The 27,519-nt window shown below is 39.0% G+C and overlaps 2 protein-coding genes across 4 annotated transcripts in view; one reads left to right on the top strand and one right to left on the bottom strand.

The window, feature by feature from the left end:
• LOC121373390 (glycoprotein-N-acetylgalactosamine 3-beta-galactosyltransferase 1-like) overlaps positions 1–1,742 on the bottom strand; it is a 37,208-nt gene extending 35,466 nt beyond the window's left edge. Inside the window, exon 1 of the mRNA XM_041500026.1 lies at positions 1,657–1,742. The gene's annotated coding sequence lies outside the window, so the exon portion shown is untranslated. The remainder of the gene's footprint in view (positions 1–1,656) is intronic.
• Positions 1,743–4,479: 2,737 nt separating this feature from the next.
• The window catches only part of LOC121373402 (fibrinolytic enzyme, isozyme C-like), a 25,506-nt gene continuing 2,466 nt past the window's right edge, over positions 4,480–27,519 (top strand). Inside the window, exons 1-3 of one of the 3 annotated variants that reach the window (XM_041500046.1) lie at positions 4,480–4,578; positions 22,965–23,133; positions 27,100–27,175. In XM_041500046.1, coding sequence (XP_041355980.1) covers positions 4,527–4,578; positions 22,965–23,133; positions 27,100–27,175 — 297 coding nt within the window. In that variant the 5' untranslated portion in view covers positions 4,480–4,526. Of the gene's footprint in view, positions 4,579–11,479; positions 11,710–15,154; positions 15,210–22,964; positions 23,134–27,099; positions 27,176–27,519 lie in introns of those variants that run through there. The other 2 variants (XM_041500048.1, XM_041500047.1) reach the window with 2 other exon arrangements.

The raw sequence follows: 27,519 nt of genomic DNA, 5'->3' as shown, positions 1-27,519 counted from the left end.
TTAAACCATATCTTTAATTACAATTGTGAGCTTTTAATCTCTCAAGCTATACTTGTCCAGCATTCGATGAGAGAACACGTTTCCCAGTACTTTTTTTTACCTTTTAAAATGGTTTTTCTACTGGGTTTTTCGTGTCGGGCTGCAAGTTATTAACCTTGTAAATAATTTAAATAACTTTAATTAAATACTGTTATGCTTCGTGTGTGTATATATGTATATATAGATATAAATATATAGATATAAATATAGGTGTAGGTATAGATCTACAGGTATGTATTGTGTTTGATGAAATGAATACAATATCTTTAATTACAATTGTGAGCTTTAATCTCTCAAGCTATACTTGTCCAGCATTCGATGTGTATATATGTATATGTATATAGATATAGATATATTGTAACGTGTATAGAATTATGTACGTAAATAAATTGATATTGATTTCCATGGTTGTTCACTGTTTTCTTCATTTAATTAACAGTTATCATCAACAAAATAGCCCAAGTGCTCCCAGAGGGGTGGGTGGTTGTAGGTCATTAACTGAATTGATTACACAAAAGCAGAGTTTTAACTAGAAGGTGGGGGCTGCAGAACTCGCGCTCTCTCTCTCTCTCTCTCAATCTCTCTGATATATATCCAATACACCCGACATTGATGGTACACAGTATTTTACGCAGATATCACTCCTCTATTAGTAATAGTTAATGAATTAAATTTGATCTACAAAAACGATGTGTCTATATACGGTAGACAAACATATTTTATGCAGATATCACTCCTCTATTAGTAATAGTGAATTAAATTTGATCTACAAAAACGATGTGTCTATATACGGTAGACAAACGTTTTTATTGTCTAAAGTTAGCAATGTCCATTACTGATGATATAAACTGACAGAACACAACCAGTCGCACACATAACGAACGCACTGGGTAGCGCCGTCCCGTATAGGTTGCACTATACCAATTAATTTCCGGCTGGGTCGAAGTTCGAGGTGTACCGAACTTTTGATAGAGAAGTTAACACCACAAGTCCTGTGATTGGTTATAAATGTGAGTGTGTTGGTTGTAAAAAAAAGTAGTTTCATCTGGGCTAAAAATGTATGCAATTTTATTTGATGTAGTACCACCGTGTCAAGTAGCCTTGTGCTTGGAACATGTATGGGGTACCTGTAAAAAAAAGTACTAAAATTTTGTGCGAAACTAGGGGTGTTGCAGAAACATCTGGTTATACCGAAAATGAGCCATGAAAGGTACCATTTTCTGCAGTTAATACTTTGAGGTAGGGGTTGTAGTACTGATATTTATGGGTCACAGTTTGGTTGATATATTGCATATAGTGTTTTTAAACACAAACGTTAACATGGTCGCCTATGGGATTTGAATTGGTATAGTCCAACCTGTAGCGCTGGCTGCAATGACCCATACACGTCACGTGACCGTCCTGTGCAGAGCCGGCTCTGCACAGGGCGGTAAGCTTTTGAATACGTATCAACAGAAGACCGTGTCGATGTCAGCGCTACGTTATTGTATCTAAGAAGTAAGAGTTACCCTGTCCTGTGTCATCGACCTCAGAACAACACATTTTATCATCCATTATTCAGCTAACTGGTAGCACTAACCTCGTCAATACAGACATTGTAATTACTTCAAAACTTACCTGTACAAGCAGCAGACTACATGAATCATTCTTCTCGCCTAATATTTTCTCACCTCTCAGTATCTAATAAGGATCCGGAAACCAAGTAAACACAAAACACGATAGTTTGTATTCGTATGAAATTCCACTTGACATACTAAAGCACCCACTTGCCAACTGCTGTTCTACGAAACACCGGAATGAGAAAAGCGATAACCGAAAAAACGTTTAATAATGACACGAACAACATAGTTCAAAATTGGAAGTATTTAAAAAATGTATTGTTATTATCATTCGTTTCGAATCACTATATAAAAATAAATATCAATATATAGAACTAAACGTAATTAAACTAAACTAAGCGCATTTTAATGAAGGAATTTTGGCGCAATTTTGATGGCCGTTCTAGAAATAAATGGTAGGGAGCAACGTATGAGTTTGGATTTTTGTAGGCCGAGAGTAGCTCGCAGTTAAGACCTCGTTGATGCTGGGATGTCTCCCTAGGTTGCTCATAGGGCCCCCAGAAAGGGCCTGATATCTACTGATCGTGGCATGACAACCCAGGGGAGACTAGCAATTGTGTATATACGGGGAGAGGCAAAGGCGGTTCTTGGTGTTCCAGGGGTTCCCGTCGGTGGTGTGGTCGTTGCGTCCTCCTCTTCCGATTCCAAGTGCCCAAGAGATGGAGGAAGCCGGTATTCTTTTGTCCAGCTCCCTCCAGCTCATTAGTAGCAAGGGATCTTTTATATGCATTATCCCACAGACAGGCTAGCACATACCACGACCTCTGGTGTACCAATCGTGTCATTAAATAAAACAAACATAACTTACCGTTAGTCACAAACTTCTTGGCTGCAAACTCGGGACAGTGCCTTTAATTAATCCACGTTTCTAGTGGTGTCATTAAACAAAACAAACATAACTTACCGTTAGTCACAAACTTCTTGGCTGCAAACTCGGGACAGTCCCTTTAATTAATCAACGTGTTCTAGTGATGTCGTTAAATAAAACTAAACATTTGGTAATTATGACCCGTAACTCCTAAGTGTGTTTGTTTTGTTTAACGACACCACTAGATCACATTCATTTATTAATCATCCAGTATTGAATGTCAAACATTTGGTAATTATGACTCGTAGTCATCAGACGAAAACCGCTACATTATTGTTTTATTTGTAGCAAGGGATCTTTTATATGCACTTTTCCACAGACAGGAAAACACATACCACGGTCTTTGATCAGTTGTGGTACACTGGTTGGAATGCGAAAAAACCCCCAAATCAGTTGAATGGATCCACTGAGGTTGTTCGATCCTGCGACGCAAGCACCTCAAGCGAGCACTCAACCGACTGAGCTAAATTCCGCCCCTGTAAAACTGCAGTTTAAAGTTTGTTTTGTTTAACAACACCACTAGAGCACATTGATTATTATATAGCATCGGTTATTATATGTCAAACATTTGATAATGTTGACATATTGTCTTAGAAATGAAATCCGTTACAATTTTCTATTAGTAGCAAGGGATCTTTTATATGCACCATCCCTCAAACAAGATAGCAAATACAATGGGATTTGATATACCAGTCTGACTGGAACGAGAAATAGCCCAATGACGGGGATCGATCCCAGACCGACCTCGCATCAAGCGAACGCTTTACCACTGGGCTACCAGAGCCGTAGCTAGCGGGGTGGGGGTGGGTCCGGAAAAAATTATACACATTTAAAGAAAATTCTCTTCTTAAAGCCGCACGCCCTAGTTCCATCCAGCGAAAATAAATTATAATTTGGTTAATCTACAAACCTGTAACACACTTAGATCACGTTTTTATCAAATGGAGTGAAAAAGCAGGTTTTATATCGATAAATACCATGGGAATCCCCATGTCCCAGTTGCTTGAAATAATTTTGAAAGTTAGTATTCTGATGTCACCGGTAGATATCGCTCGAAGCACAACAATGCCTACGTCACGACAAATTTCACAGAGTGCGTACAGACTTGGGGTGCGTTCCTTTCACCTCTCCTGGACATGTTCCAACTGTTCTGTCCTGGTTGTATCCCCTCTCTAGATATCGTAAGACTTAGCAAAATTATTGGTTTTAAGGGTTTGTAACGTTTTGTATTGAGACACTTACTTGTCTGAACTTTATTGTTACTGAAAATGTTCACGAACTGTCAAGAAAAATCTCACAAATGAACAACAAGCAAACGACAACAAATCGGATGTTGATTGCGCGAACCGTGCACGAGAAAACAAACCGAACCAAAATGATAACGGTCACGTGGTATACCAACGTCTGTGACGTTTACACAGGAAGATTCCCTCTAAAAATAGATTGGACCTCGCTTGCTTAACGGTTTTTTCTCGAGTGCACGCGGCTTTTTAAAAAATACACAAAATGCATTTCGTGGTTTTACAAACATCAGGATTACCAGGATTACCAAAAAGCACTTCAAGTGAATGGAAATGTGTATTCTAAATAATAAAATGTAAGTAAAGTGCAATTTTATTTGTGAAAAAATGGGTTTAATAGCGAAAAACAACGCCGTAATGGTTAACAACTAGCCGTAACTAGGGCGTGTCCCTTTAACCATTCAAGGAGTTTTAGACTATTAACTACTCAGTCCCTCCCCCCCCCCCCCCCCTCCCCCCCCCCCCCCCCCCCCCCCCACCCCCCCCCCCCCCCCCTCCCAACAAAAAGTCCTAGCTACGGCCCTGGCTACATTCCGCCCTTGTGAACCTATAGATGCGTTCTATGTATATAATATTTATGCTGAATTACCTAAACGTCTATACAAATCAGCCCACAGATATCGATTTAAACAATAAACTAAAGTCAAGACCAAAGTTTAAAAGGTAGCAAAAATTCAATATTCTTCTGGATGTTAAATAATGCAGGAGAACAGAGAATGCCCGGCAATTTGCCACTGTACCTTGAGCTGTGGTAAGCATTCTGTCACTTCGTTTAAATTCACGAGCGGAATGTTGTGGGTATATTGTATTTTCTTTCTTTTCTTTAAAACAAAATCTTTATAAAAATAAGAGAGAGAGAGAGAGAGAGAGAGAGAGAGAGAGAGAGAGAGAGAGAGAGAGAGAGAGAGAGAGAGAGAGAGAGAGATCATTTAATTAGAAAAAATGTATAACTCGATAATCCGGACGGTAAGTTTTTTCCTAAAAGTGTCCGGTTTAACGAATTTCCGTAGTACTGAATCATACCTGAAGACTTATTATTATTAAAATATAGTTACGTTTTACCAATGACAATTGGTCTTAATTTTACTGTAGCAGTTTGGGTCTCCACGAGTCCTCGAGTACTCGGGCAGGAGCCGTGTCTAGCCAGACTCGAGTCCGTTCACAGGGCTCGAGTGCCCGTACAAGGAAGAGCACTCTCATTTAATTATTATTATTTAAAGTCATTTTGCCATATGCATGCCGCCGGTTACATTATAGGGCTATGAACCATAAAAGGAAAACTAAAGTCGAATGTGTGAAATGCAATATAATGGCATGATTTGGCATCCATGTTCAGCGCCGAAAATAAGATGCATAATGCTATTTTACTTTATTTCTTAATCTCATTGTCATCTAGTGTAGGGTAGAGTTGGGTATAAGGCCCCCCTTAAGGAAAATATTATATATTTCATACCACATTTAGCAACTTTTCCCCGTTTTGAGCATTAAATGTAATTTATGCACAGAGGAATCGAATTTGTATATTTGTGATATTAAAACAATATAATAAAACGCTCTTAAGTGTCGGGTACTCGTTTTCGAGTTCAGTTTGACACTCGAGTCCCATATTTTGGACTCGTGGAGACCCTAGTAGTAGTCGTATTATTTTTGTTTACCGCAGAACGTTATTATAGCAGTCGTTTCATTATTCTTTACCGCAGAACGAGGTGTTGGCATCTTGCCAAAACCTGAAAATTCGACGTCTGCTAGCTTGCCTTGTTTTACTTGTTAATATTCGTTACTGTACCACAGACCGAAATATTACTGTAACAATTGTTTTATTATTCCTTACAACATAACGAAATGTTGGCATTTTGCCCAAACCTGAAATTTCGACGTCAGCTGGCTTATAATTATTCTCTACTGTATTACAAAGTGACATACCGGCCTTGGTGGCGTCGTGGCAGGCCATCGGTCTACAGGCTGGTAGGTACTGGGTTCGGATCCTAGTCGAGGTATGGGATTTTTAATCCAGATACCGACTCCAAACCCTGAGTGAGTGCTCCGCAAGGCTCAATGGGTAGGTGTAAACAATTTGCACCGACCAGTGATCCATAACTGGTTCAACAAAGGCCATGGTCCTAGAGTAGAGGAAATATCCTTTTTGAGGTGGGGGTGTGTGACGGTACATGCTCTTAAATTTGTTTCGCCTGTGGCGATTTTAATTGTGTTAGAGGGCCGTGTGCAGTTTCATTGCCCGTAGCCCAGATGGGCAACTTGTTACGTAATACTTCGCGCGATCGGGCATTCCAATATGCACTTAGTCCAGCTGTGGAGGCCATGTGGCGAGTAGTTACGTAATACCTCTGCGAGTGCGGTTTTTACAACCGTGATTTGGCGACGATGGCGTCAGTAAGTCTGACGATCAGAGAGAAATATACCGACTCTAGTAGAGGTGAAATATCAGATGATAGGGGGAGGTATCGCCAGGCGAATTCTGATTTATATTAAATAGCTAGGATTTAGAGATATCTAGGAGAACGAGAAAAGGACGGCTCACAGGGAACGTTAGTCCGTTTGGACATTGGTAAATATTATTTCTGCTCTGTGTATAACCTTGATGTGATTGATGTGACTTTAAATATTTTGATACTGTATTATACCAATATTCTTTAGACAGTGTCTTCGGTCATCTGACGAAGTAAATCGTAGACTTTTAGTTCTAACATTATATGAGTATTTGGTAATATAAAGCTTAGCCAGTCATCCTAGACGACCTAGGTACACTGTAGGTTATTGTCTTTATTGTGATCGGTACCAGTATTAATTCTGTTTCACAAGGTTACTGAATGAGTAGTTAGGGTTAATTAAAAATTAACCCGTTAGGAATAGAGCTGTAATTCCTTTATTAATTAAGTTCCCCTGGAAGCGTTCCTAAATTATCACACGTTATTGAACGAGTAGTAAGGGTTAATTAAAAATTAACCAGTTAGGAATGGTGTTGTAATTCCTTTATTAATTAACTTCTCCTGGAAGCGTTTCTCAATGATCATACGTGTGGGTGTGGTGTAACGGTGAAGTGATTCACATGTTGTGTAACTAGACACCTAGAGATTAACTAATTAAGTGATCAGTTCTGGGTTGTTATTATTGCTGTTATTAATTAACTACTACGGCTGTACATTTGTCAGCGTAGATTAATACAGATTCCAAAGTGTATTGTGTTTTTGTTGTGTTTCTAGAGAACTAACGTGCTATAATAATATATACTTTATATAAGATCGTATCTCTGATCATACCTAGAGACGAGCCATACTAGGGTTTAACCGCCTGTTACAGAGAGATCTAATAGATATACAGTTAGGAGAGATATTTTGATAATTGTGTTTTATTCAGTTACGGGAATTATAGAATCCCCGTGACACATGGTTTGTGCTATCCTGCCTGTGGGAAGCGCAAATAAAAGATCCCTTGCTGCCTGTCGTAAAAAGAGTAGCCTATGTGGCGACAGCGGGTTTCCTCTAAAAACAGTGTCAGAATGACCATATGTTTGACGTCCAATAGCCGATGATAAGATAAAAAAATCAATGTGCTCTAGAGGCGTCGTTAAATAAAACAAACTTTACTCTTTTTTTTTTACAAAGTGACATGTTACTGTTGCAGTTGTAATGTTCTTCTTCTTTACCGCAGGACGTTATTGTAGCAGTTGCATTATTATTGTTTGCCATAGAAGTTGTTTTCTTTTTGTTGACCACATACCAGTAATATTAATTTTAATGACTATAAATGCATACGTCAGTTATGGAGTGTCACCTTAGTACGTTTGCTTAAATGTCAATAAACCTAGTGCCGTGACCTCGATTAATTTACATCTAATTTGCAAAGTTATCAAATTCTTGAAGTATGTGATCTGAAAAATATCAAATACTTTGATTGCACTGAAAATGTAAGATATTAAATTTTTTAATATCTTTCTTTCTTTTGCTTTTCTGATCAGATTTGAAGAAACTGATAAAAATATGGCAGAAAAACGACGTTTAAGGAGAAATGTTTTTCAAGTTATTTTCCCCAATGTATCGGTCTTCAACGACGCACTTGAAGATCCAAAACAAAGCAAACAACGTTCAGCGCCTAATTAACATTTTTTTATTAAAGTAGCAGACACAAGTTTGGACCCGTGAAAATCGACACCAAGTTTGATTTATTTACAAACCTGTTACACTTTTGAATAAATTTCAATAGAGTGAATCAAGAGTCAGTGATGTTGAAACGGGGAAATAGCCTTTAAAAATAGACCAGAGATCGTCTCCGTAACCATTATTTCTCAGACGCACGTGCGTTTTTAGAATTATTACCAGAACATTTCAGGAGCGGATTATGCTTTAGGTGGGGGGTGGGGGTGGGGGTCTGAAACAATATGTAAATGTTTATAATTTGAAATTATAAATTTTACGTGGACATCAATTTAGATCTACGTGGTGATTTTATTTTTTTAGCGGGGTGGGGAGGGGGGTTCCGTGGAACTGGGAAATCCCCCATAATCCGCTCCTGCATTTTGTGCCATTACAAACACAAAGATGATTATAAACACTTCGGAAGTACGGAAATGGATATTCTAAACAATAAAATATAAATAATGTCCGATTTCAATTGTAAAACCCCCCCAGCTCTAATAGTGAAAAATCCGCCATAGTGTTTAAAAACTAGGGCCTGAGACTTTAAATTAATATTTAAAAAAAAGAAAAAAGGTTAAATAATCAGAACTGGAGAAAGCCTTGACAAGACCGAGGATAAAATAGTTTCTGATTGATGTGAAATCGAAATAATTTCCCCGTGAAATTCAGAAATTTGATGTAAACATGATTATAATGATTTTATCACTGGCGTAGGATGCGGGGAAGGGGGGGGGGGGGGGGGGGGGCCCGGCGGCTTGGCTTTATAATAGTGTAAAAGTGTTTAAATATAAAAGTGTGCCCCCCCCCCCCACACACACACTTTTTGGCACCTTCCTACGCCATTGTTTATGTGGCTACAGGACAGAACAGATTTATCCAAATTTTGTCCTGTGCTAGTTTTGACTTCAGAGACGTACCCTGATCAAAATGGGGAGGGGGAGGGGGGGGGGGGACTACTTTTTATAAACAAATGAAACACTACAAATTATACCCTGAGATGTGTATGCTATTTTCTGGAGTAAAAAAGAAAAGAAAAAAAGGTGAGATTCTCAGGGGTGCAACTGCCCCCCTTGGCTCCCCCACCCCGGAGGGTACGGCCATGGACTTAGCAGGGTCTAAATTTTCAAAGCTACAAAATCGTAATACCGTCATAGGCTATAGGGAGTATCACAATGACGTCATAGCCCAGGCACGGTGAAAAGAAGTAGACGGGGGGGGGGGGGGGGGATGGCTGACTGAGATCGAGGGCGCAAAGCAAAGTTTCTACGGGTTTCGGAGGGTATGCTTCCCCGTAATATGTTGAAAACTATATGTCCTGAAATGCGATTTCCTGCATTCTACAAGTAAAAGGGGCGGGGCGTAACCCATTGGTAAAGCGAACGCTTGATGCCCGGCCGGTGTGGGATCAATCCCCATCGATGGGCCCATTGGGCTATTTCTCGTTCCAGCCAGTGCACCACGAACAGTATGTTAAAGGCCATGGTATGTGCTATCCTTTATGTGGGATGGTGCATATAAAATATCCCTTGCTGCTAATCGCAAAGCTTAGCCCATGAAGTGGCGAAAGCGGGTTTCCTCTCTCTATATCTGTGTGGTCCTTAACCATATGTCTGACGCCATATAACCGTAAATAAAATGTGTTGTGTGCGTCGTTAAATACAATATTTCCTTCTTATGTTTACATGCTCCACAATAAATGGGGTCCCGTGATCCCTCCTTTGAAGAATGTTAAGAGTGACAAGCCTGCGGTGACCCCTAAATAGTTTTTAATCATGTTGCACAGTTGCTACACAATATTATATTGTATTAAACACAAATGCTGTACGTTGTTCAAAGATCAACAAATTGAGCAAACACCTAGCAATCCCCTTATTGTGCTAAATCTATTTTTGTCTTCTTGTATATTTCAAACAAATCATAGACTCGTCGATCTAGACGAACTGTTTGGTGTATTCTAAATGGTTGTATAACAGTGGCGGATCCAGAAAATCCATTTGGGGGGGGGGGCAACGACATGAGGCGGAATGCCAATGGAACTTTGGGGGAGGTTTGGAGGGGATCGTAAAAAAATGAAAATTAATATATAATAAAATTATAACTGTCGCAAAATTTAAGGGGGGGGGGGTGGGGGCGTATAAGACATATTATTAAACCGCAAGAATAAAGCGTTAAGATACAGTCCCTTAAAGTTGAATATTATAACCAAAATATTAATTGTTGTGAAATGTGACGATTTTACATTGAATTAAATACAACCATCCTACCCAAAAATAAAACAACATCCCAATAATTTTATTTACAACTCTTATTTATTTATTTATTTTATTTTATTAAAACACCCTACAAGGATGACCGACAGGTTAGGACATAACATTACATTTATAATTTGACAAAGAACTGGCTACTATTTTAGTGCACAAATATTTATTATGTACTTAATATTTTTTGCACCATCAGTTGTGCCGGTGACGGACATAGAGAATAATACATGAGTGGTCGTTTGATACCATCTATCTCACGAGCGAAAGCGAGTTTGATACGTTTTTAAACAACGTGTTGTGAGATAAATGGTATCTAACGGACACAAATGTATTATTATATTTCTTACATATCCTAAAAAAAACCCCATGTTTTAAGCAAATTTTAATATCTTTATCGACTAAAAGATATTTACAGCCGTTGCACTTGTAGCTAACTTAGCGTCACAGACCCATGATTGTCAGGTTAACTATACGTCACAATGTAATCGATTTCCATCGTGTAGTTTTTCGTTGGATGTATGGCAGTGGTGACCTGATCATCACCTACGAGCAGCCAGTCGTATGTCTTGAAATTGTTAACACACGTACATGTGTAAACAACCATGTGTTATCAAAAATAATGTATGGTGTTCTCACCAACGGGTGTGTAAGAAAGTGGATTAATACTGTACATAGTTCTGCGCTACTTTTATCCCCTGTCAGGCGCGGATCCAGTGGAGGGTTCTGAAGGTGCGTATTTCAATGATATTTATACCGACCTCGGTGGTGTCGTGGTTAGGCCATCGGTCTACGGGCTGGTAGGTACTGGGTTCGGATTCCAGTCGAGGCATGGGATTTTTAATCCAGATACCGACTCCAGACCCTGAGTGAGTGCTCCGCAAAGACCAATGGGTAGGTGTAAACTACTTGCACCGACCAGTGATCCATAACTGGTTCAACAAAGGTCATGGTTTGTGCTATCCTGCCTGTGGGAAGCGCAAATAAAAGATTCCTTGCTGCCTGTCGTAAAATAGTAGCCTATGTGGCGACAACGGGTTTTCTCTAAAAAAAAAATCAAAAATCAAAAATGAATGTGCTCTAGTGGCGTCGTTAAATAAAACAAACTTTACTTTACTTTCAATGATATTTCGACATTTTCCTTTAAGTTACGAAAATTACCGAGAACGTTACCATGAAAACGTCAACAATCCTTCGACGTGACGTCAACAATGCTTTGATATGTTTTAATATGCTTATTGATGTCAACGCGATACTACGCACATTCTTTTTAAATATAGTTTAAACTACAAAAATCGGCAAACAGAATCGTTGTTTGACATTTATAAGCATATTTATTATAAGTGTGTATAAATGTAAAATATCTGACCGTGCATAGATCTAATACTAGCTGAGGCTAATGAACAGCTATCTGCTGTGCTGTTCTGTTGCGTAGTCTTCTTCAGATGTGGAGTGGATATATCAATAGAGGTAAGTGTTTGATTGTTTGTTTGTTTGATTGTTTGTTTATCAGGACCGACGAAGTAGAGGTGCGTAGGCATTTTCATTTCAAAACTTATTTTCGTGCTTATATCCAATTAAGGTTCAAGCAGGCTGTCCTGGGCACACACGCCTCAGCCAGCTATCTGGGCTGTCTGTCCAGGACAGTGTGTTAGTTGTTAGTTGGTTAGTGGTTAGTGAGAACGAAGAGGGTATAGTGGCCTTACACCTACCCATTGCGCCCTTAAGAACTCGGTCCGGTGGTTTAACCACAACGCCACCGAGGCCGGTGCGTAGGCATTGGCGTAGCTGGGGTTATATATTGGGAGAGGCACCCACACCGTAAATGAAATTTCTGTGGACTACTTAACCATGGATATATTTAATACATGTCAGTATACGTTTGAATAGTAGGGTTGCTGTCTTGATGCGTGGTCGGTCTGAGATCGTACACGTGTGTTAGTGACTAGACCCCCCCCCCCCCACTATCCCCCCAAAACAAATAATAACCAACACCCCTCTCCGAAACCGGCTTAGTCAGTGTTTAATATAGGGGTATCTTTTTTTTTTTTTTCCTTTAACATTTGTGCTAGATGAAAGCATATTAATTGAGTGTTATGTCCGTGGGACCAATTAGACTATTTCTCGTTACAGCCAGTGCACCACGACTGGTATATCAAATGCCGTGGTATGTGCTATCCTGTCTATGGGATGGTGCATATAAAATAACCCTTGCTACATAGTGTTTCTTCCAGAAAGAAATGTTTGGGTATGGCGCTATGGAATTGTATGCATCCACAGTCAACAGGGGGAATGGGGGGCCTGCCCCGGAAATAAAATTGGTTACGTTTAAGGTTAAGGTTAAGAAAATCATACAGTAATGATAAGAATAATTAATTTTATCAAAAGGTTAACTTAAAAGAAATATAAATCTGCAAAACATTTCGGGTAGTGCGCCATAGGCCTACCCATTTTACCCTTTGGTAGAAACCCTGCTACTAATGGAAAAATGTAGCGGTTTTTTTGTCTCTAAAACAAAATGTCAAATCACATTTAAAGCCATCCAATTTTAAAATGTTCAAGGGGGAGCACACCCACTGATCCTCTGGGCGTCCAAGATCTTGCTCACTGTCCCTTCCCAAACTTTACCGGTGAAATCTGATGCCTGTAAGATCATGTAAATAATAATAAAATAAAACAGTCACGGGTAATATTATTATGCAAAATAATCCTTAAAATAGTTTTAAAATAGTTATTTAAAAATGCCTAATTTTGCGATTCATATGCCAAGAAAAGGCGTTTAAATCAATCAAATAAAAAACCCATTCACTATGGATCATACCCCAGGAGCCCCTTAAACGTCTCGGGCGCTACGCTATGCTTAATATGGACCCTTTTGACATCCAATAGCCGATGATTAATAAATCAATGCGCTCTAGTGGTGGTTAAATGAAACAAACTTTAACTTTAGATGGATCCTAATCATTGCCCCCCCAACCCCCCCCCCCCCCCCCCCCACACACACACATTAAAAAAACCCGCTCCAACGGGCTTGTTAAAAATTCCCATTCCCTGTGCCATCGGACCGACACCTACATCCTCCCCCCCCCCACCCACCCCACCCCTTCAAATACATTTGAAATGTTGGGCCTGGTTATTACTCTCGACAATGATGATCACATGTAATGAAAGGGAGGGAGGTGGGGATTGTCTGAGCCTTAAGTTGAAAAGGGGAACCTCGATTTGTGACAGTTAAGTTAGTTTGTTTTGCGACATCACTAGAGCACATTGATTTATTTATCATCGGCTATTGGATGTCAAACATTTTGTAATTTTTACATACAGTCTTAGAGAGGAAACCCGCTATATTTTTCCATTAGTAGCAAGGGATCTTTTATATGCACCAAAAGCCCAATCCCAAATCGACCGCGCTTCAAACGACCGCTTTACTACTGGGCTACGACCCTGGGGCCCATTTCACTAAACATCTTACGTTTACGTCTGTTACTTGCAGTTGTACCTGTCGTGCGTTTACGCGTGTTTGAAAATTACATAATTATGGAAGCTGGAGTATTTTAAAGATAAAATAAAATAAAACGTGTTCTTCTAACTATATTTGTTGTACTATAATAGTAAGAAGAATTGTGGTTTAGTCGTAGATTTACGTTTACGTGCAAAACTAGGCTTACGATGTTTTGTGAAATTGGGTCCTGACATTAGCATCGGAAAGTATGCGTCGTGCTGTTTTGTTTGAAGTATATTTAGCAAGACAATAAAAAACATAAACAAATAAATAAATATTAATTTTTAAGGTGAATGAATGCTTAACGACACCACAACACAAAAATACACATCGGCTATTGGTGTTAGAAAAAAGAAAGAAAGACATGTTTTATTTAACGACGCACTCAACACATTTTATTTACGGTTATATGGCGTCAGCCATATGGTTAATGACCACACAGATATTGAGAGAGGAAACCCGCTGTCGCCACTTCATGGGCTACTCTTTCTGATTAGCAGCAAGGGGTCATTTATATGCACCATCCCACAGACAGGGTAGTACATACCACAGCCTTTGATATACCAGTCGTGTTGCACTGGTTGAAACGAGAAATAGCCCAATGGGCCCATCGACGGGGATCGATCCCACACCGACCGCGCATCGAGCGAACGCTTTGCCACTGGGCTTCGTGGATGTTAGAAAAGGAATATCAATGTGCTCTAGTGGTGTCATTAAATAAAACGTGAATTTTTGTACTACTGGCTACGCTAATGATAGAGATACAGATATTCGGTCGATATTTATTTTTGAGAATTCGTGTGAACAAGGAGTGGCAGAGATCAGAGATTAAAGGTGTTATGTCAAAGTTGCAATATTGGCAGCTCGAGCCAAAAATATTTATTAATTTTTTGCATTGAAATATAACGTTTATACCTTCAGCTATATGTCTATAAAAATTACAAGTAAATAATTATATTTACTAGTAGAAAACAAAATTATTCTAGGGGTGAATTGTGAGAGTGTGCCACACGCATGAAGTAGTGACGTCACTAACACATTAACTTTACCCAGATTTTTTAGTGGTGAACTGACAAACGAAACAGAGATGGTACAAATTATTCGGGAAAGAGCTTTTGCCGTCCTGTCCAAAACGTTTTAAAATTATTATTTTAGAGCTAATTATTGAAAGATTATGAGTGAGATGGATTAATTTGAAGTTATTTATTACAAATAAATGTGAAAATAAAGAAATATCGTACTTTCAACTTTAACATAGGCCCTTTAAGCGTGTTCTTAGTATTCGGAAAACAGATTGGGTGTATCTAGGTCACATGTTTACTATCTACTGCTGTTGGCTCCCACGTTCTACGACATGCCCATCTTGATTAGCGCCATCTGCCAACAAGGGAGACCACCCAGTCCAGCCGACAACAACGTGCGTTCAACATGTCTTGGATTAGCGGTCTCGTATGTTTAATCTTTGTGGGTTAGTTTTAATTGGAGTAATTTTTGTTTTATTATTATTAGATATTACATTCACATGGGTATTAAATACAATGTACTATAGACTTAAAATCCGGTTGCAAGTACAACATATATATGTGAAAACAATTTTATAAAAATGTATACATACACAAATATCATAAGATACACTTATGATTTATTCTGGAAGCCTCTGCTGGAGGGTACAACTATAATGAAAGGAGAGAGTTTGTTTTATTTAACGATAACACTAGAGTACATTGATTTATTAATCAATGGCTATTGGATGTCAAACATTTGGTAATTTTGACAAATATAACGAATACAGTTCTATCTGTTTATACGACGTAATATGTTCTAAATATGTTTTCAGAACTGGTAGTACCTGTTTAATTCTAAAAGTATAAATATATTGTTTTGTTAGTATTAAACACAAATTTATGAAATCAGATTTTGGAAAATTAATTTTAAAAAGTCCTAACAAAAGGGTATCAATCGTGAAAGGTATACTTATGTTACATTTTGTTTCCAGTACCTCAAAGAACCCATACCAAACAGTTCAAACATACTGACATTCGGCAAATAGATGAACTAATAGCTCTTTTGCGTTTCCACAAAAAAGTACATTGTTCCGTTTCATATACATTACATTGCATAAATTTACTATTTGTATCATATATTCTGTAATTTATTTTAAACTGGAGAGATTGTAGTTTTGAGTCGTCGGTTATTTTAAAAGGAATATTGTGTATATTTTCCAGATCTTAATCAGCAACTTTATTTGTGATTTTTGTTTCCATTTTTCTTTTGAAATGAAAGGTTTTGCATCCATGTGCATTATCTCCCCTTTTTGGGCACCTTGTTGGCCGTGAGGTGCATCTCGTGAAGATGGATGATGGGATCCTAGTGGTTGAGTTGGGGGTATACCTATGGGTATAACTTCTGACAATACATCACTTTAGCCTGGATTTTAAATAGACGGGAGGTCAGGAAGGCCCGACCTGATCAATCGGCTGGTCACGCCAAGCAAGAGAGCAAACACGAAAGGGTTCAGTGATGGAAGTTGGCAAGGGCAAACTGGGATTAATTTCGGTATCTATGCAGCACTCGACTGCAACAGCTCGCCATTACTGATATCGGTGTCATTGTTTACTTCCATCCTGAAAGATATTGCAGAGGGCAGTGCCGAAGCGTTTCAGTATACCATGGTTCAACGACACATGCAATTAAAGAGCAAAACAGAACCATCGAGAGGTTCCAGCAAAGGCTCGTAGAACAATAAGACAGAGTAAGAAATCATAAGAAATAAGTAATACACGTCTCATCGTGACATTGCCAATGCATTGGTAGATAATTTCTCTCATAACTCTTCTTCTGCTTTCAATACAGATGCTTTTACATCATTCAGAAATAAAGCTGAAAAAGCAACCTATTAACTTTTCATCTGAAAATGCTGAAGTATATAACAGACACTTCTCTTTGGAGGAGCTGCAGGACGCTCTTCGTAGAGCTCATGATACTTCAGTAGGACCACATAAAATACATTATCAACTATTAAAATACTTACCTGAATGACCTCTGGTGGTTCTCTTATATTTCTTTAACAAAATCTTGATTTCTGGTGACTTTCCTTCTGATTGGAAGAAAGCAACTATTATTCCTATTCCTAAGCCTGGTAAGGATCCAACTAATCCTACTAGTTATCGTCCTATCGCTTTAACAAGTTGCATTTGTAAAACCATGGAACGAATGATCAATCATAGACTTGTCTGGTATCTTGAGTCCCACAAATTGCTTACTAACGTGCAATGTGGGTTCAGATCTAGACGTAGCACGGTTGATCATCTTGTTCGATTAGAAACGTTTTGTTAGGAAGCTTTCATTCATAACGAGCATTTGGTATCGGTATTTTTTTTTTACCTGGAGAAAGCTTATGATACCACATGGAAATATGGGATTTTGAAAGACCTCCATGGCATGGGCTTAAGAGGTCGTATGCTTGATTTTATTTCAATTTTTTTAAAAGATAGGTCTTTCTCGGATACCCACCCACAAGAGATGGTTGTACGTCAAGGTAGCATCCTGTCAGTTACCCTATTTATTTTGAAAATAAACAGCATCACCCAGTGTTTAAAATCTGGTGTTGATAGCTCGTTATATGTTGATGATTTCCAGATTTGCTACAAATCATCCAATATGAGTATCATCGAACGTCAGTTACAGCTTTGTCTGAAAAAGCTTCATCAATGTATGACTGACAATAGCTTTCGATTCTCAAAGACAAAAACTGTATTTATGCATATCTGCCAGAAAAGAGGTCACCACTTACACCCACAGCTGCTTCTGGACAAAAGTCCAATTCTAGTGGTGGAGGAGACTACATTTCTGGGGGTAATATTTGACAGGAAGCTATCATTTGTGCCCCATCTAAAATACGTTAAAAAGAAAGGTTTAAAGGCCCTTAACATGTTAAAGATTATTGGTAATACAGAATGGGGAGCAGACCGAAAGGTTATGCACTGTACAGATCTTTAGTTAGATCTAAACTTGATTATGGGTGCATTGTGTATGGGTCAGCTCGCAAGACGTACTTGCAGATGCTAGATCCTATACACAACCAGGAGCTTAGGCTTTGTCTTGATGATTTTAGAACATTACATGTGGAGAGCCTGCATGTTGATGCACACGAACCTAATTTGGGTGCTAGACGTGCAACGCATTCTCTGCAGTACGCTACCAAGATTAAGTCGATACCAAAACATCCAGCACATAATGCAGTGTTTGATAATAAATATATAGTGAACCGCTTTAAAAACGCAACAATTATTGTATCAATCATGTCATATTTCATTTAGTAAAATTTTTAAAATCATTTTACATTTAATGACAGACCACACATTAATGCTTTTTTACTTTAAAGTTGATATAAGGTAAGTCTCAGGATTTATGCATAAGCGAAACATTTTTGTGCTTAAACCAATTTTCAAAATTCAATATCTGGTATGGCCGCCATGCGATTGGATGCACACGTTACATATCCTACGAATCGACTGAATCGCACGTGGTATCGTTTCTTGGGGTATGCGCTGCCACTCTTGGATAAGGATCTGCTCCAGTTGTTGCAGGTTAGCTGTTTGGGGATTCCTTGTACAGACCCGACGTCCCAATTCCTCCCAGAGGTACTCGATAGAATTTAGGTCGGGAGAAAAAGAAGGCCAATCCATGACGCCGACGTTGTGCGCTTGTACAAACTCAGTCGTCAGCCTAGCGGTGTGGGGACGGGCGTTATCGTGTTGAAAAATACCATTGGGCATGTGGTGTTGCATAAATGGCAAAACAACTGGTGCGAAGATTTCATCTCTGTATCGTTGTGCATTAACTGCATGTCGGAAAATTACAAGGGGTGTACGGCGATTGGAGGCGATACCTGCACAGACATGGACACTTCCGTTGCCCCATCTGTCATGATCAATGACACAGCAGTCTGCATATCTCTCCCCGCGTCGACACTAAACAAGTTTCTGCCTGTCAGCTATACTCAAATTAAATCTCGATTCATTGGACAAGAGTACGTTGGCCCAATGATTCCTTGTCCATCGGACATGTCTCCTGGACCACTGTAAGTGCTGATCTCTGTGTCTAGGAGTTAGGACAGGTCCTTTATAGGGTCGGCGTGCATAAATTTGTCTCTCTTTTAGGCAACCTCGGACAGTTTCAGGGTGAATGGTGCTGCTCAAAGCAGGAAAAAGTCTTTTTAGTGGACAAAAAAAAATATGGACTGTGAAAACCTGAATTGGTGTGCCAGTTGTAAGAAACTTATTCGTGATGTCCCCTAACTTGTATGGCGCTAGACGTTGCACCCAGGAATCGATTTCTGGGGTACCGCGCCATTATGAAGTTGTCTTGTCACTGAGTAGTTATCCTGGGCCTGCCGGGTCTTGGGCCATCTCTGGTTACATCCATCTGTTGCATTCTATGCATAAGCCTCAAAACAGTAGATGCGTGACACCGAAAGTGTCTAGCTATCTGACGCATGGACATGTTGGCACACAACATCCCAAGAGCCTGATTCCGTTCATTTTCAATGAGTCTAGGCATTTTGTTTGAAACGATTTCATAAAAGTTTGGTGTGTTTTTGTGTGATAACACTTTAGCTATCAGCACCAAAACATTTCATAAAATTCCGTGCACGCTTCATTTGCACGGACCTTATTATGGCTAACTGCATTCTGTGCACTCAATGTCAGACTTCACTAAGTATCGAGGTGAAAATTTGTGAGCACGTTTACTGATCATTCACAACGTATATGTGCAGTACAGCATTAACAAAACATGTATTATGAACAAAATATAGCAACACAAAAATGTTGCGTTTTTAAAGCGGTTCAATATATGGTGTTGTTTGATGCAAAGTCAAATGCCATTCTTTGATTTGGTTTTCGTATTAAGCAATTCCTGTTTCCACGATTGATTTAACAGACGTTATGGAAACACCTTCATATTTCATATTGCCACTCTGGTGAGTGTATACTACCAAATCAAATCCCATAGGCGACAATAGTAACATATGTGGCTAAAACTCCTACCTGCAACGTATCAACCGACATAAACGCCACGGATATAAATACTACCACCCCTTACACTTAAAGTGAATCAGAAAAAAATGGGGTCAAGCTGCTCGTTTCTGAGATAACGGGTAGCGTCTATGACTACCCTAGTTTCGCACAAAATTCGAGTACTTTTTTTTACAGGTACCCCATACATGTTTCAAGCACAAGGCTAATTGACACATTGGTACTAGATGAAATAAAATTGCACATTTTTTTTTACCTAGATGAAACTATTATTTTTTACAACCAACACACTCACATTTATAACCAATCACAAGACTTGTGGTGTTCAATTCTCTATCAAAAGTTCGGTGCACCTCGAACTTTGACCCAGCCGGAAGTTATTTGGTTTAGTACTACCTGGTGTATCAAACCACCCAAAATTGTGTTTGATCTTGTGGATCTGAAAAAAAGGAGCACACAGATCCAATTATTTATAAACAGCACTTCGTGGAAATTCAAGAAAGCTACCGTGATTACATTCCTGTTTACAATTATGGATCACGTGATGGGAATTCTGTGGCTCGTGCTACCGATTTTCCATCTGATGCAATAATTTCGATGAGATTGCCAGATTCGGCATCTATTTTTACTGCGGAATCCTGGGCAATCATTGAAGCCCTAGAACAAATTAAGGATTCTGTGGAATCCAAATATATTATTTTTACAGACTCACTTTCGTGTCTCCAAGATTTACAAAATATGAAGCTGGAACATCCCTTAATTGAGGATGCTGGTACGAAAGTGCGTCTTTTTATCTGTTGCTAATAAATATATTGTATTTTGTTGGGTGGACAGCCGTACTGGTATCAGGGGTAATAAAAAGCAGATACAGCTGTCAAGTATGCTTTGGATTTGCCTCATTCCAGGGTTCGTATGCCGTACACTGATCTCAAACACGTTATTAACCAATATAGCTTTTCGACTTTGCAAGAAGATTGGAACGCTGAGGTTGTGAACAAGCTTCATTCTGTAAAGCCAGTCCTGGGAGAGTGGCAGTCCTGTTACAGGCCGATCAGGAAGAGTGAAATTGTCTTGTGTCGTGCTCGCATCGGTCATATTTTCTTGACGCATTCATTTGTTATAAAGAAGGATCCTCCACCTGAGTGTGAGCATTGTCAGTGTACACTGACGATTTACCACATTCAGTTGGATTGTAATCATCTTAGACCGACAAGGGAAGATATATTTGGTAGACAGAATGTGATTGAATCATTTCGATTCCAACCTGAACTTATCTTGAAGTTTTTACAAAATACTGATTATTATTTGAAATTTTAACATACTTACCTGCGATACTTATATATTTGCACAGCTCTCTGCGTATTTTTAAAACTTTATTTTAGAAATTTTTTTATTGATGTTTATCATCAATTCATTTGTATATTTACCATTGTGTGACACCCATTAGCCGATATATTTTTGTGCTGGGGTGTCGTTAAACATTAATTAGTTAATTCATTCCATTCCATTCCATGTGCATTTTGTTTTAAGAGCTAATTTATAAAATACTTTTTGATTTTGTCATGTTTTTAAAAATAAATTTATATTTAAATTTGGTACTTTGCGAGTAATTGAATGAATGAATTTTTAACGACACCCCATCACGAAAACTACATAGGCTATTGGGTGTCAAACTATGGTATTGCGAGTACGTTCTTCCAACTGTTTGGTAATAATTTATTTCATGACACGACCAACAAGACAATTTATATTTAAATTTGGTACTTTGCGAGTAATTGAATGAATGGATTTTTAACGACACCCCATCACGAAAAATACATAGGCTATTGGGTGTCAAACTATGGTATTGCGAGTACGTTCTTCCAACTGTTTGGTAATAATTTATTTCATGACAAGACAAAAACTTACAGCTTTCATTTGTTGTTTTAGATATATTTGTTAAAATGTAAAATGTTTAAAAAATTGCTGGATATAAATACTTAAATTGATACATTAGTTTCGAACCGAGCTTGACGGTACACAGCAGAGCTTCTGCCAGAGGGTAAAATGGGTATGGCGCTATACCCATTTTTTTTTTTGGCAGATTTTATTTTTTAAAGTTAACTTTTTGACAAAATTAATTACTCTTATCATTAATGTATGAATTTTCTTAACCCTAACCCTAAACTTAATGCATTATCTTTCTTGGGGAGGGCCCCATACCCTCTGTTAACTGGTTGAATTCAATTCTATAGGGTCATACCCAAATATTTCTTTCTGGCAGAAACACTGCACAGTCTTAACTAAGGCGCTTCTATTTTTATAGAAGTTACTTAGGCCGAGTGGACAACACGCTGGACTGTCAAGTGTCATTCGAATCGGTACAGTAGGTTTGAACACTGACACGTTGTGTTTTTAAATATTGAGAAAGGTTAAATGTTGCAGAAACATTTCAAAGTACATATACTGTGTACATTTAAATTTTGAAGATTTAATATGTAGCCGAACACCACTGTTAAAACCCCCAGTTAACAAAATCTCAACCCAGGCATCAGTAAAAAAAAAAAAAAAAAAAAAAAAAAAAATAAACAATTGGCAAATACAATTGGCAAACAAAAAAAAATGCCAGTGGGCCAAATGGACTATTTCTCGCTATAACTAGTGCAGCACGACTTGTCTATCAAAGGCCGCGGTATGTGCAATCCTGTCTGTGGGATGCTGGATATAAAAGATCCCTGACTCATCGGCTGTTCGATGCCAAACATTTGGTAATTTTGACATATAGTCTTTGAGAGGAAACCTGCTATATTTTTCCATTAGTAGCAAGGGAACTTTTATATCACCATCTTACAGACAGGATAGCACATACCACGATATTTGATATACCAGTTGTGGTTCACTGGTTGGAACCAAAAAATGGGTCCACCGACGGGGATCGATCCTAGATTGACCGCGCATAAGGTGGGCACTTTACCACTGGGCTACGTCCCGCCCAACTTCCAATAGATGATTATGTTGTATAAATCAATGTTCTTTGGAGGTGTCGTTCAACAAAATCTCTCTCTCTCTCTCTCTCTCTCTCTCTCTCTCTCTCTCTCTCTCTCTCTCTCTCTCTCTCTCTCTCTCTCTCTCTCTCTCTCTCTCTCCTCCTCTCTCTCTCTCTCTCTAGCTTTTTAATAAAAGTTCCTGTTATCTGTCTGTTACAGTCTGTGCGACTAGCTCGCCGTCGAAGCGGATCGTTGGCGGTACAGACAGCGATATCACCGAGTTCCCACACACGTGCTCGCTCAGATACAACGGAAGTCCATCCTGCGGCTGCTCAATCCTCGGGCCCCGGAAGGTGTTGACGTCCGCCAACTGTGTGGTGGGAAGAACGTAGGTGATAGTGATTCATGACACCGCCTAAACATCCTTTTGAATCTGTCTAAAAAACCGTTAATGGAATTAATGGAGTTAATGAAAGACAGGGTTGGAATTTGATGTGGAATATAACGTAAACATTATGATAAATACACATTAAATACGCATAAACGTACATATATACACGCATGCACACACACACACACACACACACACACACACACACGTACGCAAACAAAGGCACACACACACAAAGGTGCACACCACACAAAGGCACACACACACACAAACACACACACACACACACACACACACACACACACACACACAATCGAAACACCTCGGCTAATTATGTTTTTTTTTTTTTTAATCGCTACCTAAATCATATACAGACATTTAATTGTATTATTTTGGAGTACACACATAACACTAAATTAAATGGAGAATAATACACGAGTGGCCGTTATATAGCATTTATTTTACAACGAGTTGTTTTAAAATGTATCTAACGAGCGAAAGCAAGTATTCACTGGGATGGTACAAAATAGCCGTCATATTTAACCGTTTTATTAATTAAACATACGATTATACTTGTTGATACTAAACAATAATGTGCATTATATATCGTTGAAAATGCCTTGCGAGAGCATTCCTTTAATTTGACGATGAGTTTTGTCTTCTGTTGTATCACCCTCCACTATGATGCCTGTTAATTTGACGATGAGTTTTTTCTTCTGTTGTATCTCCCTCCACTATGATGCGTGTTAATTTGACGATGAGTTTTGTCTTCTGTTGTATCTCCCTCCGCTATGATGCGTGTTAATTTGACGATGAGTTTTGTCTTCTGTTGTATCTCCCTCCATAGTCCGGGAGCAGAGTGGGTTAACCTTGCAATGTTGTATTAAGTTTTTTGTTTCTGTTGATTTTGGTAGCTCAGGGCCTATATTTTCAGAAACTGCTTGATGACATTTTATCACCCTTGAGCAATTTGAGATATTCAAGATAGCGTCCAAGATGGCCGCCATTACATATAAATGACCATAGCTCGCAACCTATTCATCCTAGGAAGGTAATTTTTGTGTCTATACCTAACTTTTAGGGGTCAACCTATGCATTAGAACCAATTATTGTATTGAAAACGTATTACATCATTGTCAATTCCAAGATGGCCGCCATAACACAAAAACTGGCCTATCTCCTATACTATTTACTCTAGGACAGTTATTAAGGTTTCTACCCCTGGGTATTTGGGGGCAACAAATCTGATTTTACTAAATCAAAGTTCATATACTGATCATGTCATCTGGAAATCCAAGGCTGCCAGTTGGTGTATCTTCTGTACATCAACTACAATGTAATTGTTAAAGTAAATTATCAAGTTATGTCAGTACCTTCAGTTACCAGATACATCAATCAACTATGATATCGGGTTACAGCAACCTTGATTATAACAGGCACAAAATATTGTGCATTTCAGGTTTGCGAAGTTGCAACTACAAGCATGTGTACTGCATGGAGTAGCACTGTGGCACCCACACTTTATCAGACGTAGTACCATCTCTGGGGCAAGTTCTACTTCATTTGGGAGGATGACTGGTTGAAGGGACTTATTTTGGTCATCCTGCATCCAACCAAATTCCGTTGATTCCAGCTGAGGTGGATTCTCTGCTTCAAGTGACTGCCACACCAAGGCCTGATGATGCGCCCTTTTAACATTTTCCTTGAATGCCTCAGTTGTTGGTGGCAATGTACACAACTTCGGTGTTGATGACCCTCTGCCCGTTTTTGACAGCCAAACCTTTAGCCTTGTCTCCGACATTGAACTACAATTTGTTTGTCCATGGCATGCGGAAATAAAGGAAGTAGCCTGTTGAATAACAGATGCCACAGAATTGCCTGGTGTACCCAACAATGAGAGTGAGTGCCCTGATCGAAGCGTATTGATAACAGTTGCCTTTCCAATTCCAAAATAGGAGGTAACGGTATCACATCCAGAAAGTGCATGCACCGGCAATATACTTTCTACTATTTCAGAATGCTTTTGCACTGTTTTGCCAATGTCAATCACCGTCCTTCCTTTGATAGGGGATTCCATCAATACAACATTCTTGAGATTCACTCTGTGATAATAATGCACTAACAGTACAAAGACATCAGTGTCATCAGCAACCACAGTGATCTTACTCTCTGCATTTTCCTTAGCACAACTCAAAACCTGTTGAACAATGATGTTATCCGCTTCTTCATGAGAGGTTGCCAAATCTGCCCGTGAGATTACAATTCCGCCCTGGCTGATTTCTATCGGCACAGGATCGGCTCCCGTTACCACTATCTTGTGATCGTTTTCAACAACACAAGTTTCACCACAAAACAAACAGTGTTCTTTGAAGTTAAATCCTGGTAGTGATGAACGTTTCCTGGTCTTTGGTGGAATGTACGTCGAATCACTTTCTGGGTTCTTCCTTTTGTGCCGTGCAACCTGGACGCTTGAAGTGTACGTTGAAGCACAGTTTCTGTGACATTTAACTGTCCATTCAGGATTTTCAACAACTTTTTCTTCAAGAAGTTCATGATATTTGTCCCCATAGATTTTGCTATGCTTTATGAAGTTTTGAATTCTTGCTGGGCCAGTCTCTTTTAGCGGTTCGATCTTATTTTCAGATCTAAATTTGGACACGAAAAAGCACTGTTCTTCATACGTTTTTTGCTATTAGTGATCGGGAGTCATGGGTACGTGCATCTGAAAGATAATTGTGAATTATTAGTGCCAATTCTTCTATTACAGTTGTGTTCTCTCTCTATATAAAGTGTGTTTCTTCTTTGCGTATTGCTGTATGCCCAGCTATTCACTCTTAGGCCTGAAGAAGGTGGGCCCATATAAGAAAGTACACAACCCTCATCTCTTGGTTGTCCTGGCATAGAAAGTCCGGTACACTGAATATTGGATTTACATATTAAAAATAGGTCATGATTACAAGAAAGTATCCCGGAAAGGTATATAGCCTATGTAGAACATCCAGGCATGTGTACATGTACCTGCCAGTGGGCTCTCCCTTGGATGCAATGACTTTCACCTCAGGATTATCTTGGTTTATTTTGTACTTATAATGGAAAACATTACTACGATCAGAGGCAACTGTCTGTTTTCTTTAATTTTGCTACATTAGATTTACTTACATGCTTGGTATAATAAAACCACTATCGATAAAAACATGGATGAGTTTGCCCTTGGAGACATGTGCTTTGACATATACTGAAGCCATCTTGAAAATGAAATCGACATGCCCTCTGTTGAGACATGACTCAACTAACAATCAGATTTATGTGCCATCTTTTAGGACATCGCTCAACTAACAATCAACAAAAAAAGTTATTTTAATGGAGTTAAATTCAGTAAATATCGAATCTGGACTAATATTGTGATGTTATTTCCTGAATAGTGTTTGTAAACTGGTGGCCATCTTGGATTTCCAGATGACATAATTAGTATATGAACTTTGCTTTAGTAAAATCAGATTTGTTGTCCCCAGAAACCCAGGGATAGACACCTTCATAACTGTCCTAGAGTAAATAGTATAGGCGATAGGCCAGTTTTAGTGTCATGGCGGCCATCTTGGCAGCCATCTTGGAATTGACAATGATGTAATACGTTTTCAATATAATAATTGGTTTTAATGGATAGGTTGACCCCTAAAACCTAGGTATAGACATGAAAATACCCTTCTTAGGATGAATAGGTTGCGAGCTATGGTCATTTATATGTAATGGTGGCCATCTTGGACGCCATCTTGAATATCTCAAATTGCTCAAGGGTGACAACATGTCATCAAGCAGTTTTTGAAAATATAGGCACTGGGCTACCAAAATCAACAGAAAAAAACCCCTTAATACAACATTGCAAGGTTAAGGTAACAAATGGCATTTGGCTCCTGGACTACCACTATGATGCGTTTTACTTTGATGACGTTTTTGTTTACACAGAGCCTCTCAGATGTCGGTCCATCACGGGTCGAGCAGTTTGCTCGGGAGTAGTGTTGACGTCATCGACTTCAGAGTGGTAGGTATACTCCACATCCCTGTCCTTGACCAGCGACACACTGAAATGCAGACCACTACCGGCTGGTAGGTACTGGGTTCGCATCCCGGTACCGCCTCCCGCCAAAATAAAAGCGAGTTTAATGACTCAATGGGTAGGCGTAAGACCACTACATCGATTTCCCTCTCACTAACTACTAATCACTAATCCTCTGTCCTGGACAGAGTCCAGATAGCTGAGGTGTGTGGCCAGAACAGCGTGCTTGAACCTTAATTGGATATAAGCACGGGAATTAGTGTACATGAATGAATGGACAAACCAAGGAGTCCGGCCTTGAAAGCAAGCAACCAACCATCCAATCAGTC

The sequence above is a fragment of the Gigantopelta aegis genome, chromosome 5, assembly GCF_016097555.1.
Source record: "Gigantopelta aegis isolate Gae_Host chromosome 5, Gae_host_genome, whole genome shotgun sequence".
In the NCBI taxonomy this organism is placed as follows: domain Eukaryota; kingdom Metazoa; phylum Mollusca; class Gastropoda; order Neomphalida; family Peltospiridae; genus Gigantopelta; species Gigantopelta aegis.
Note: the sequence above shows the minus strand (reverse complement) of the source record. Positions and strands in the feature narration are given on the sequence as shown.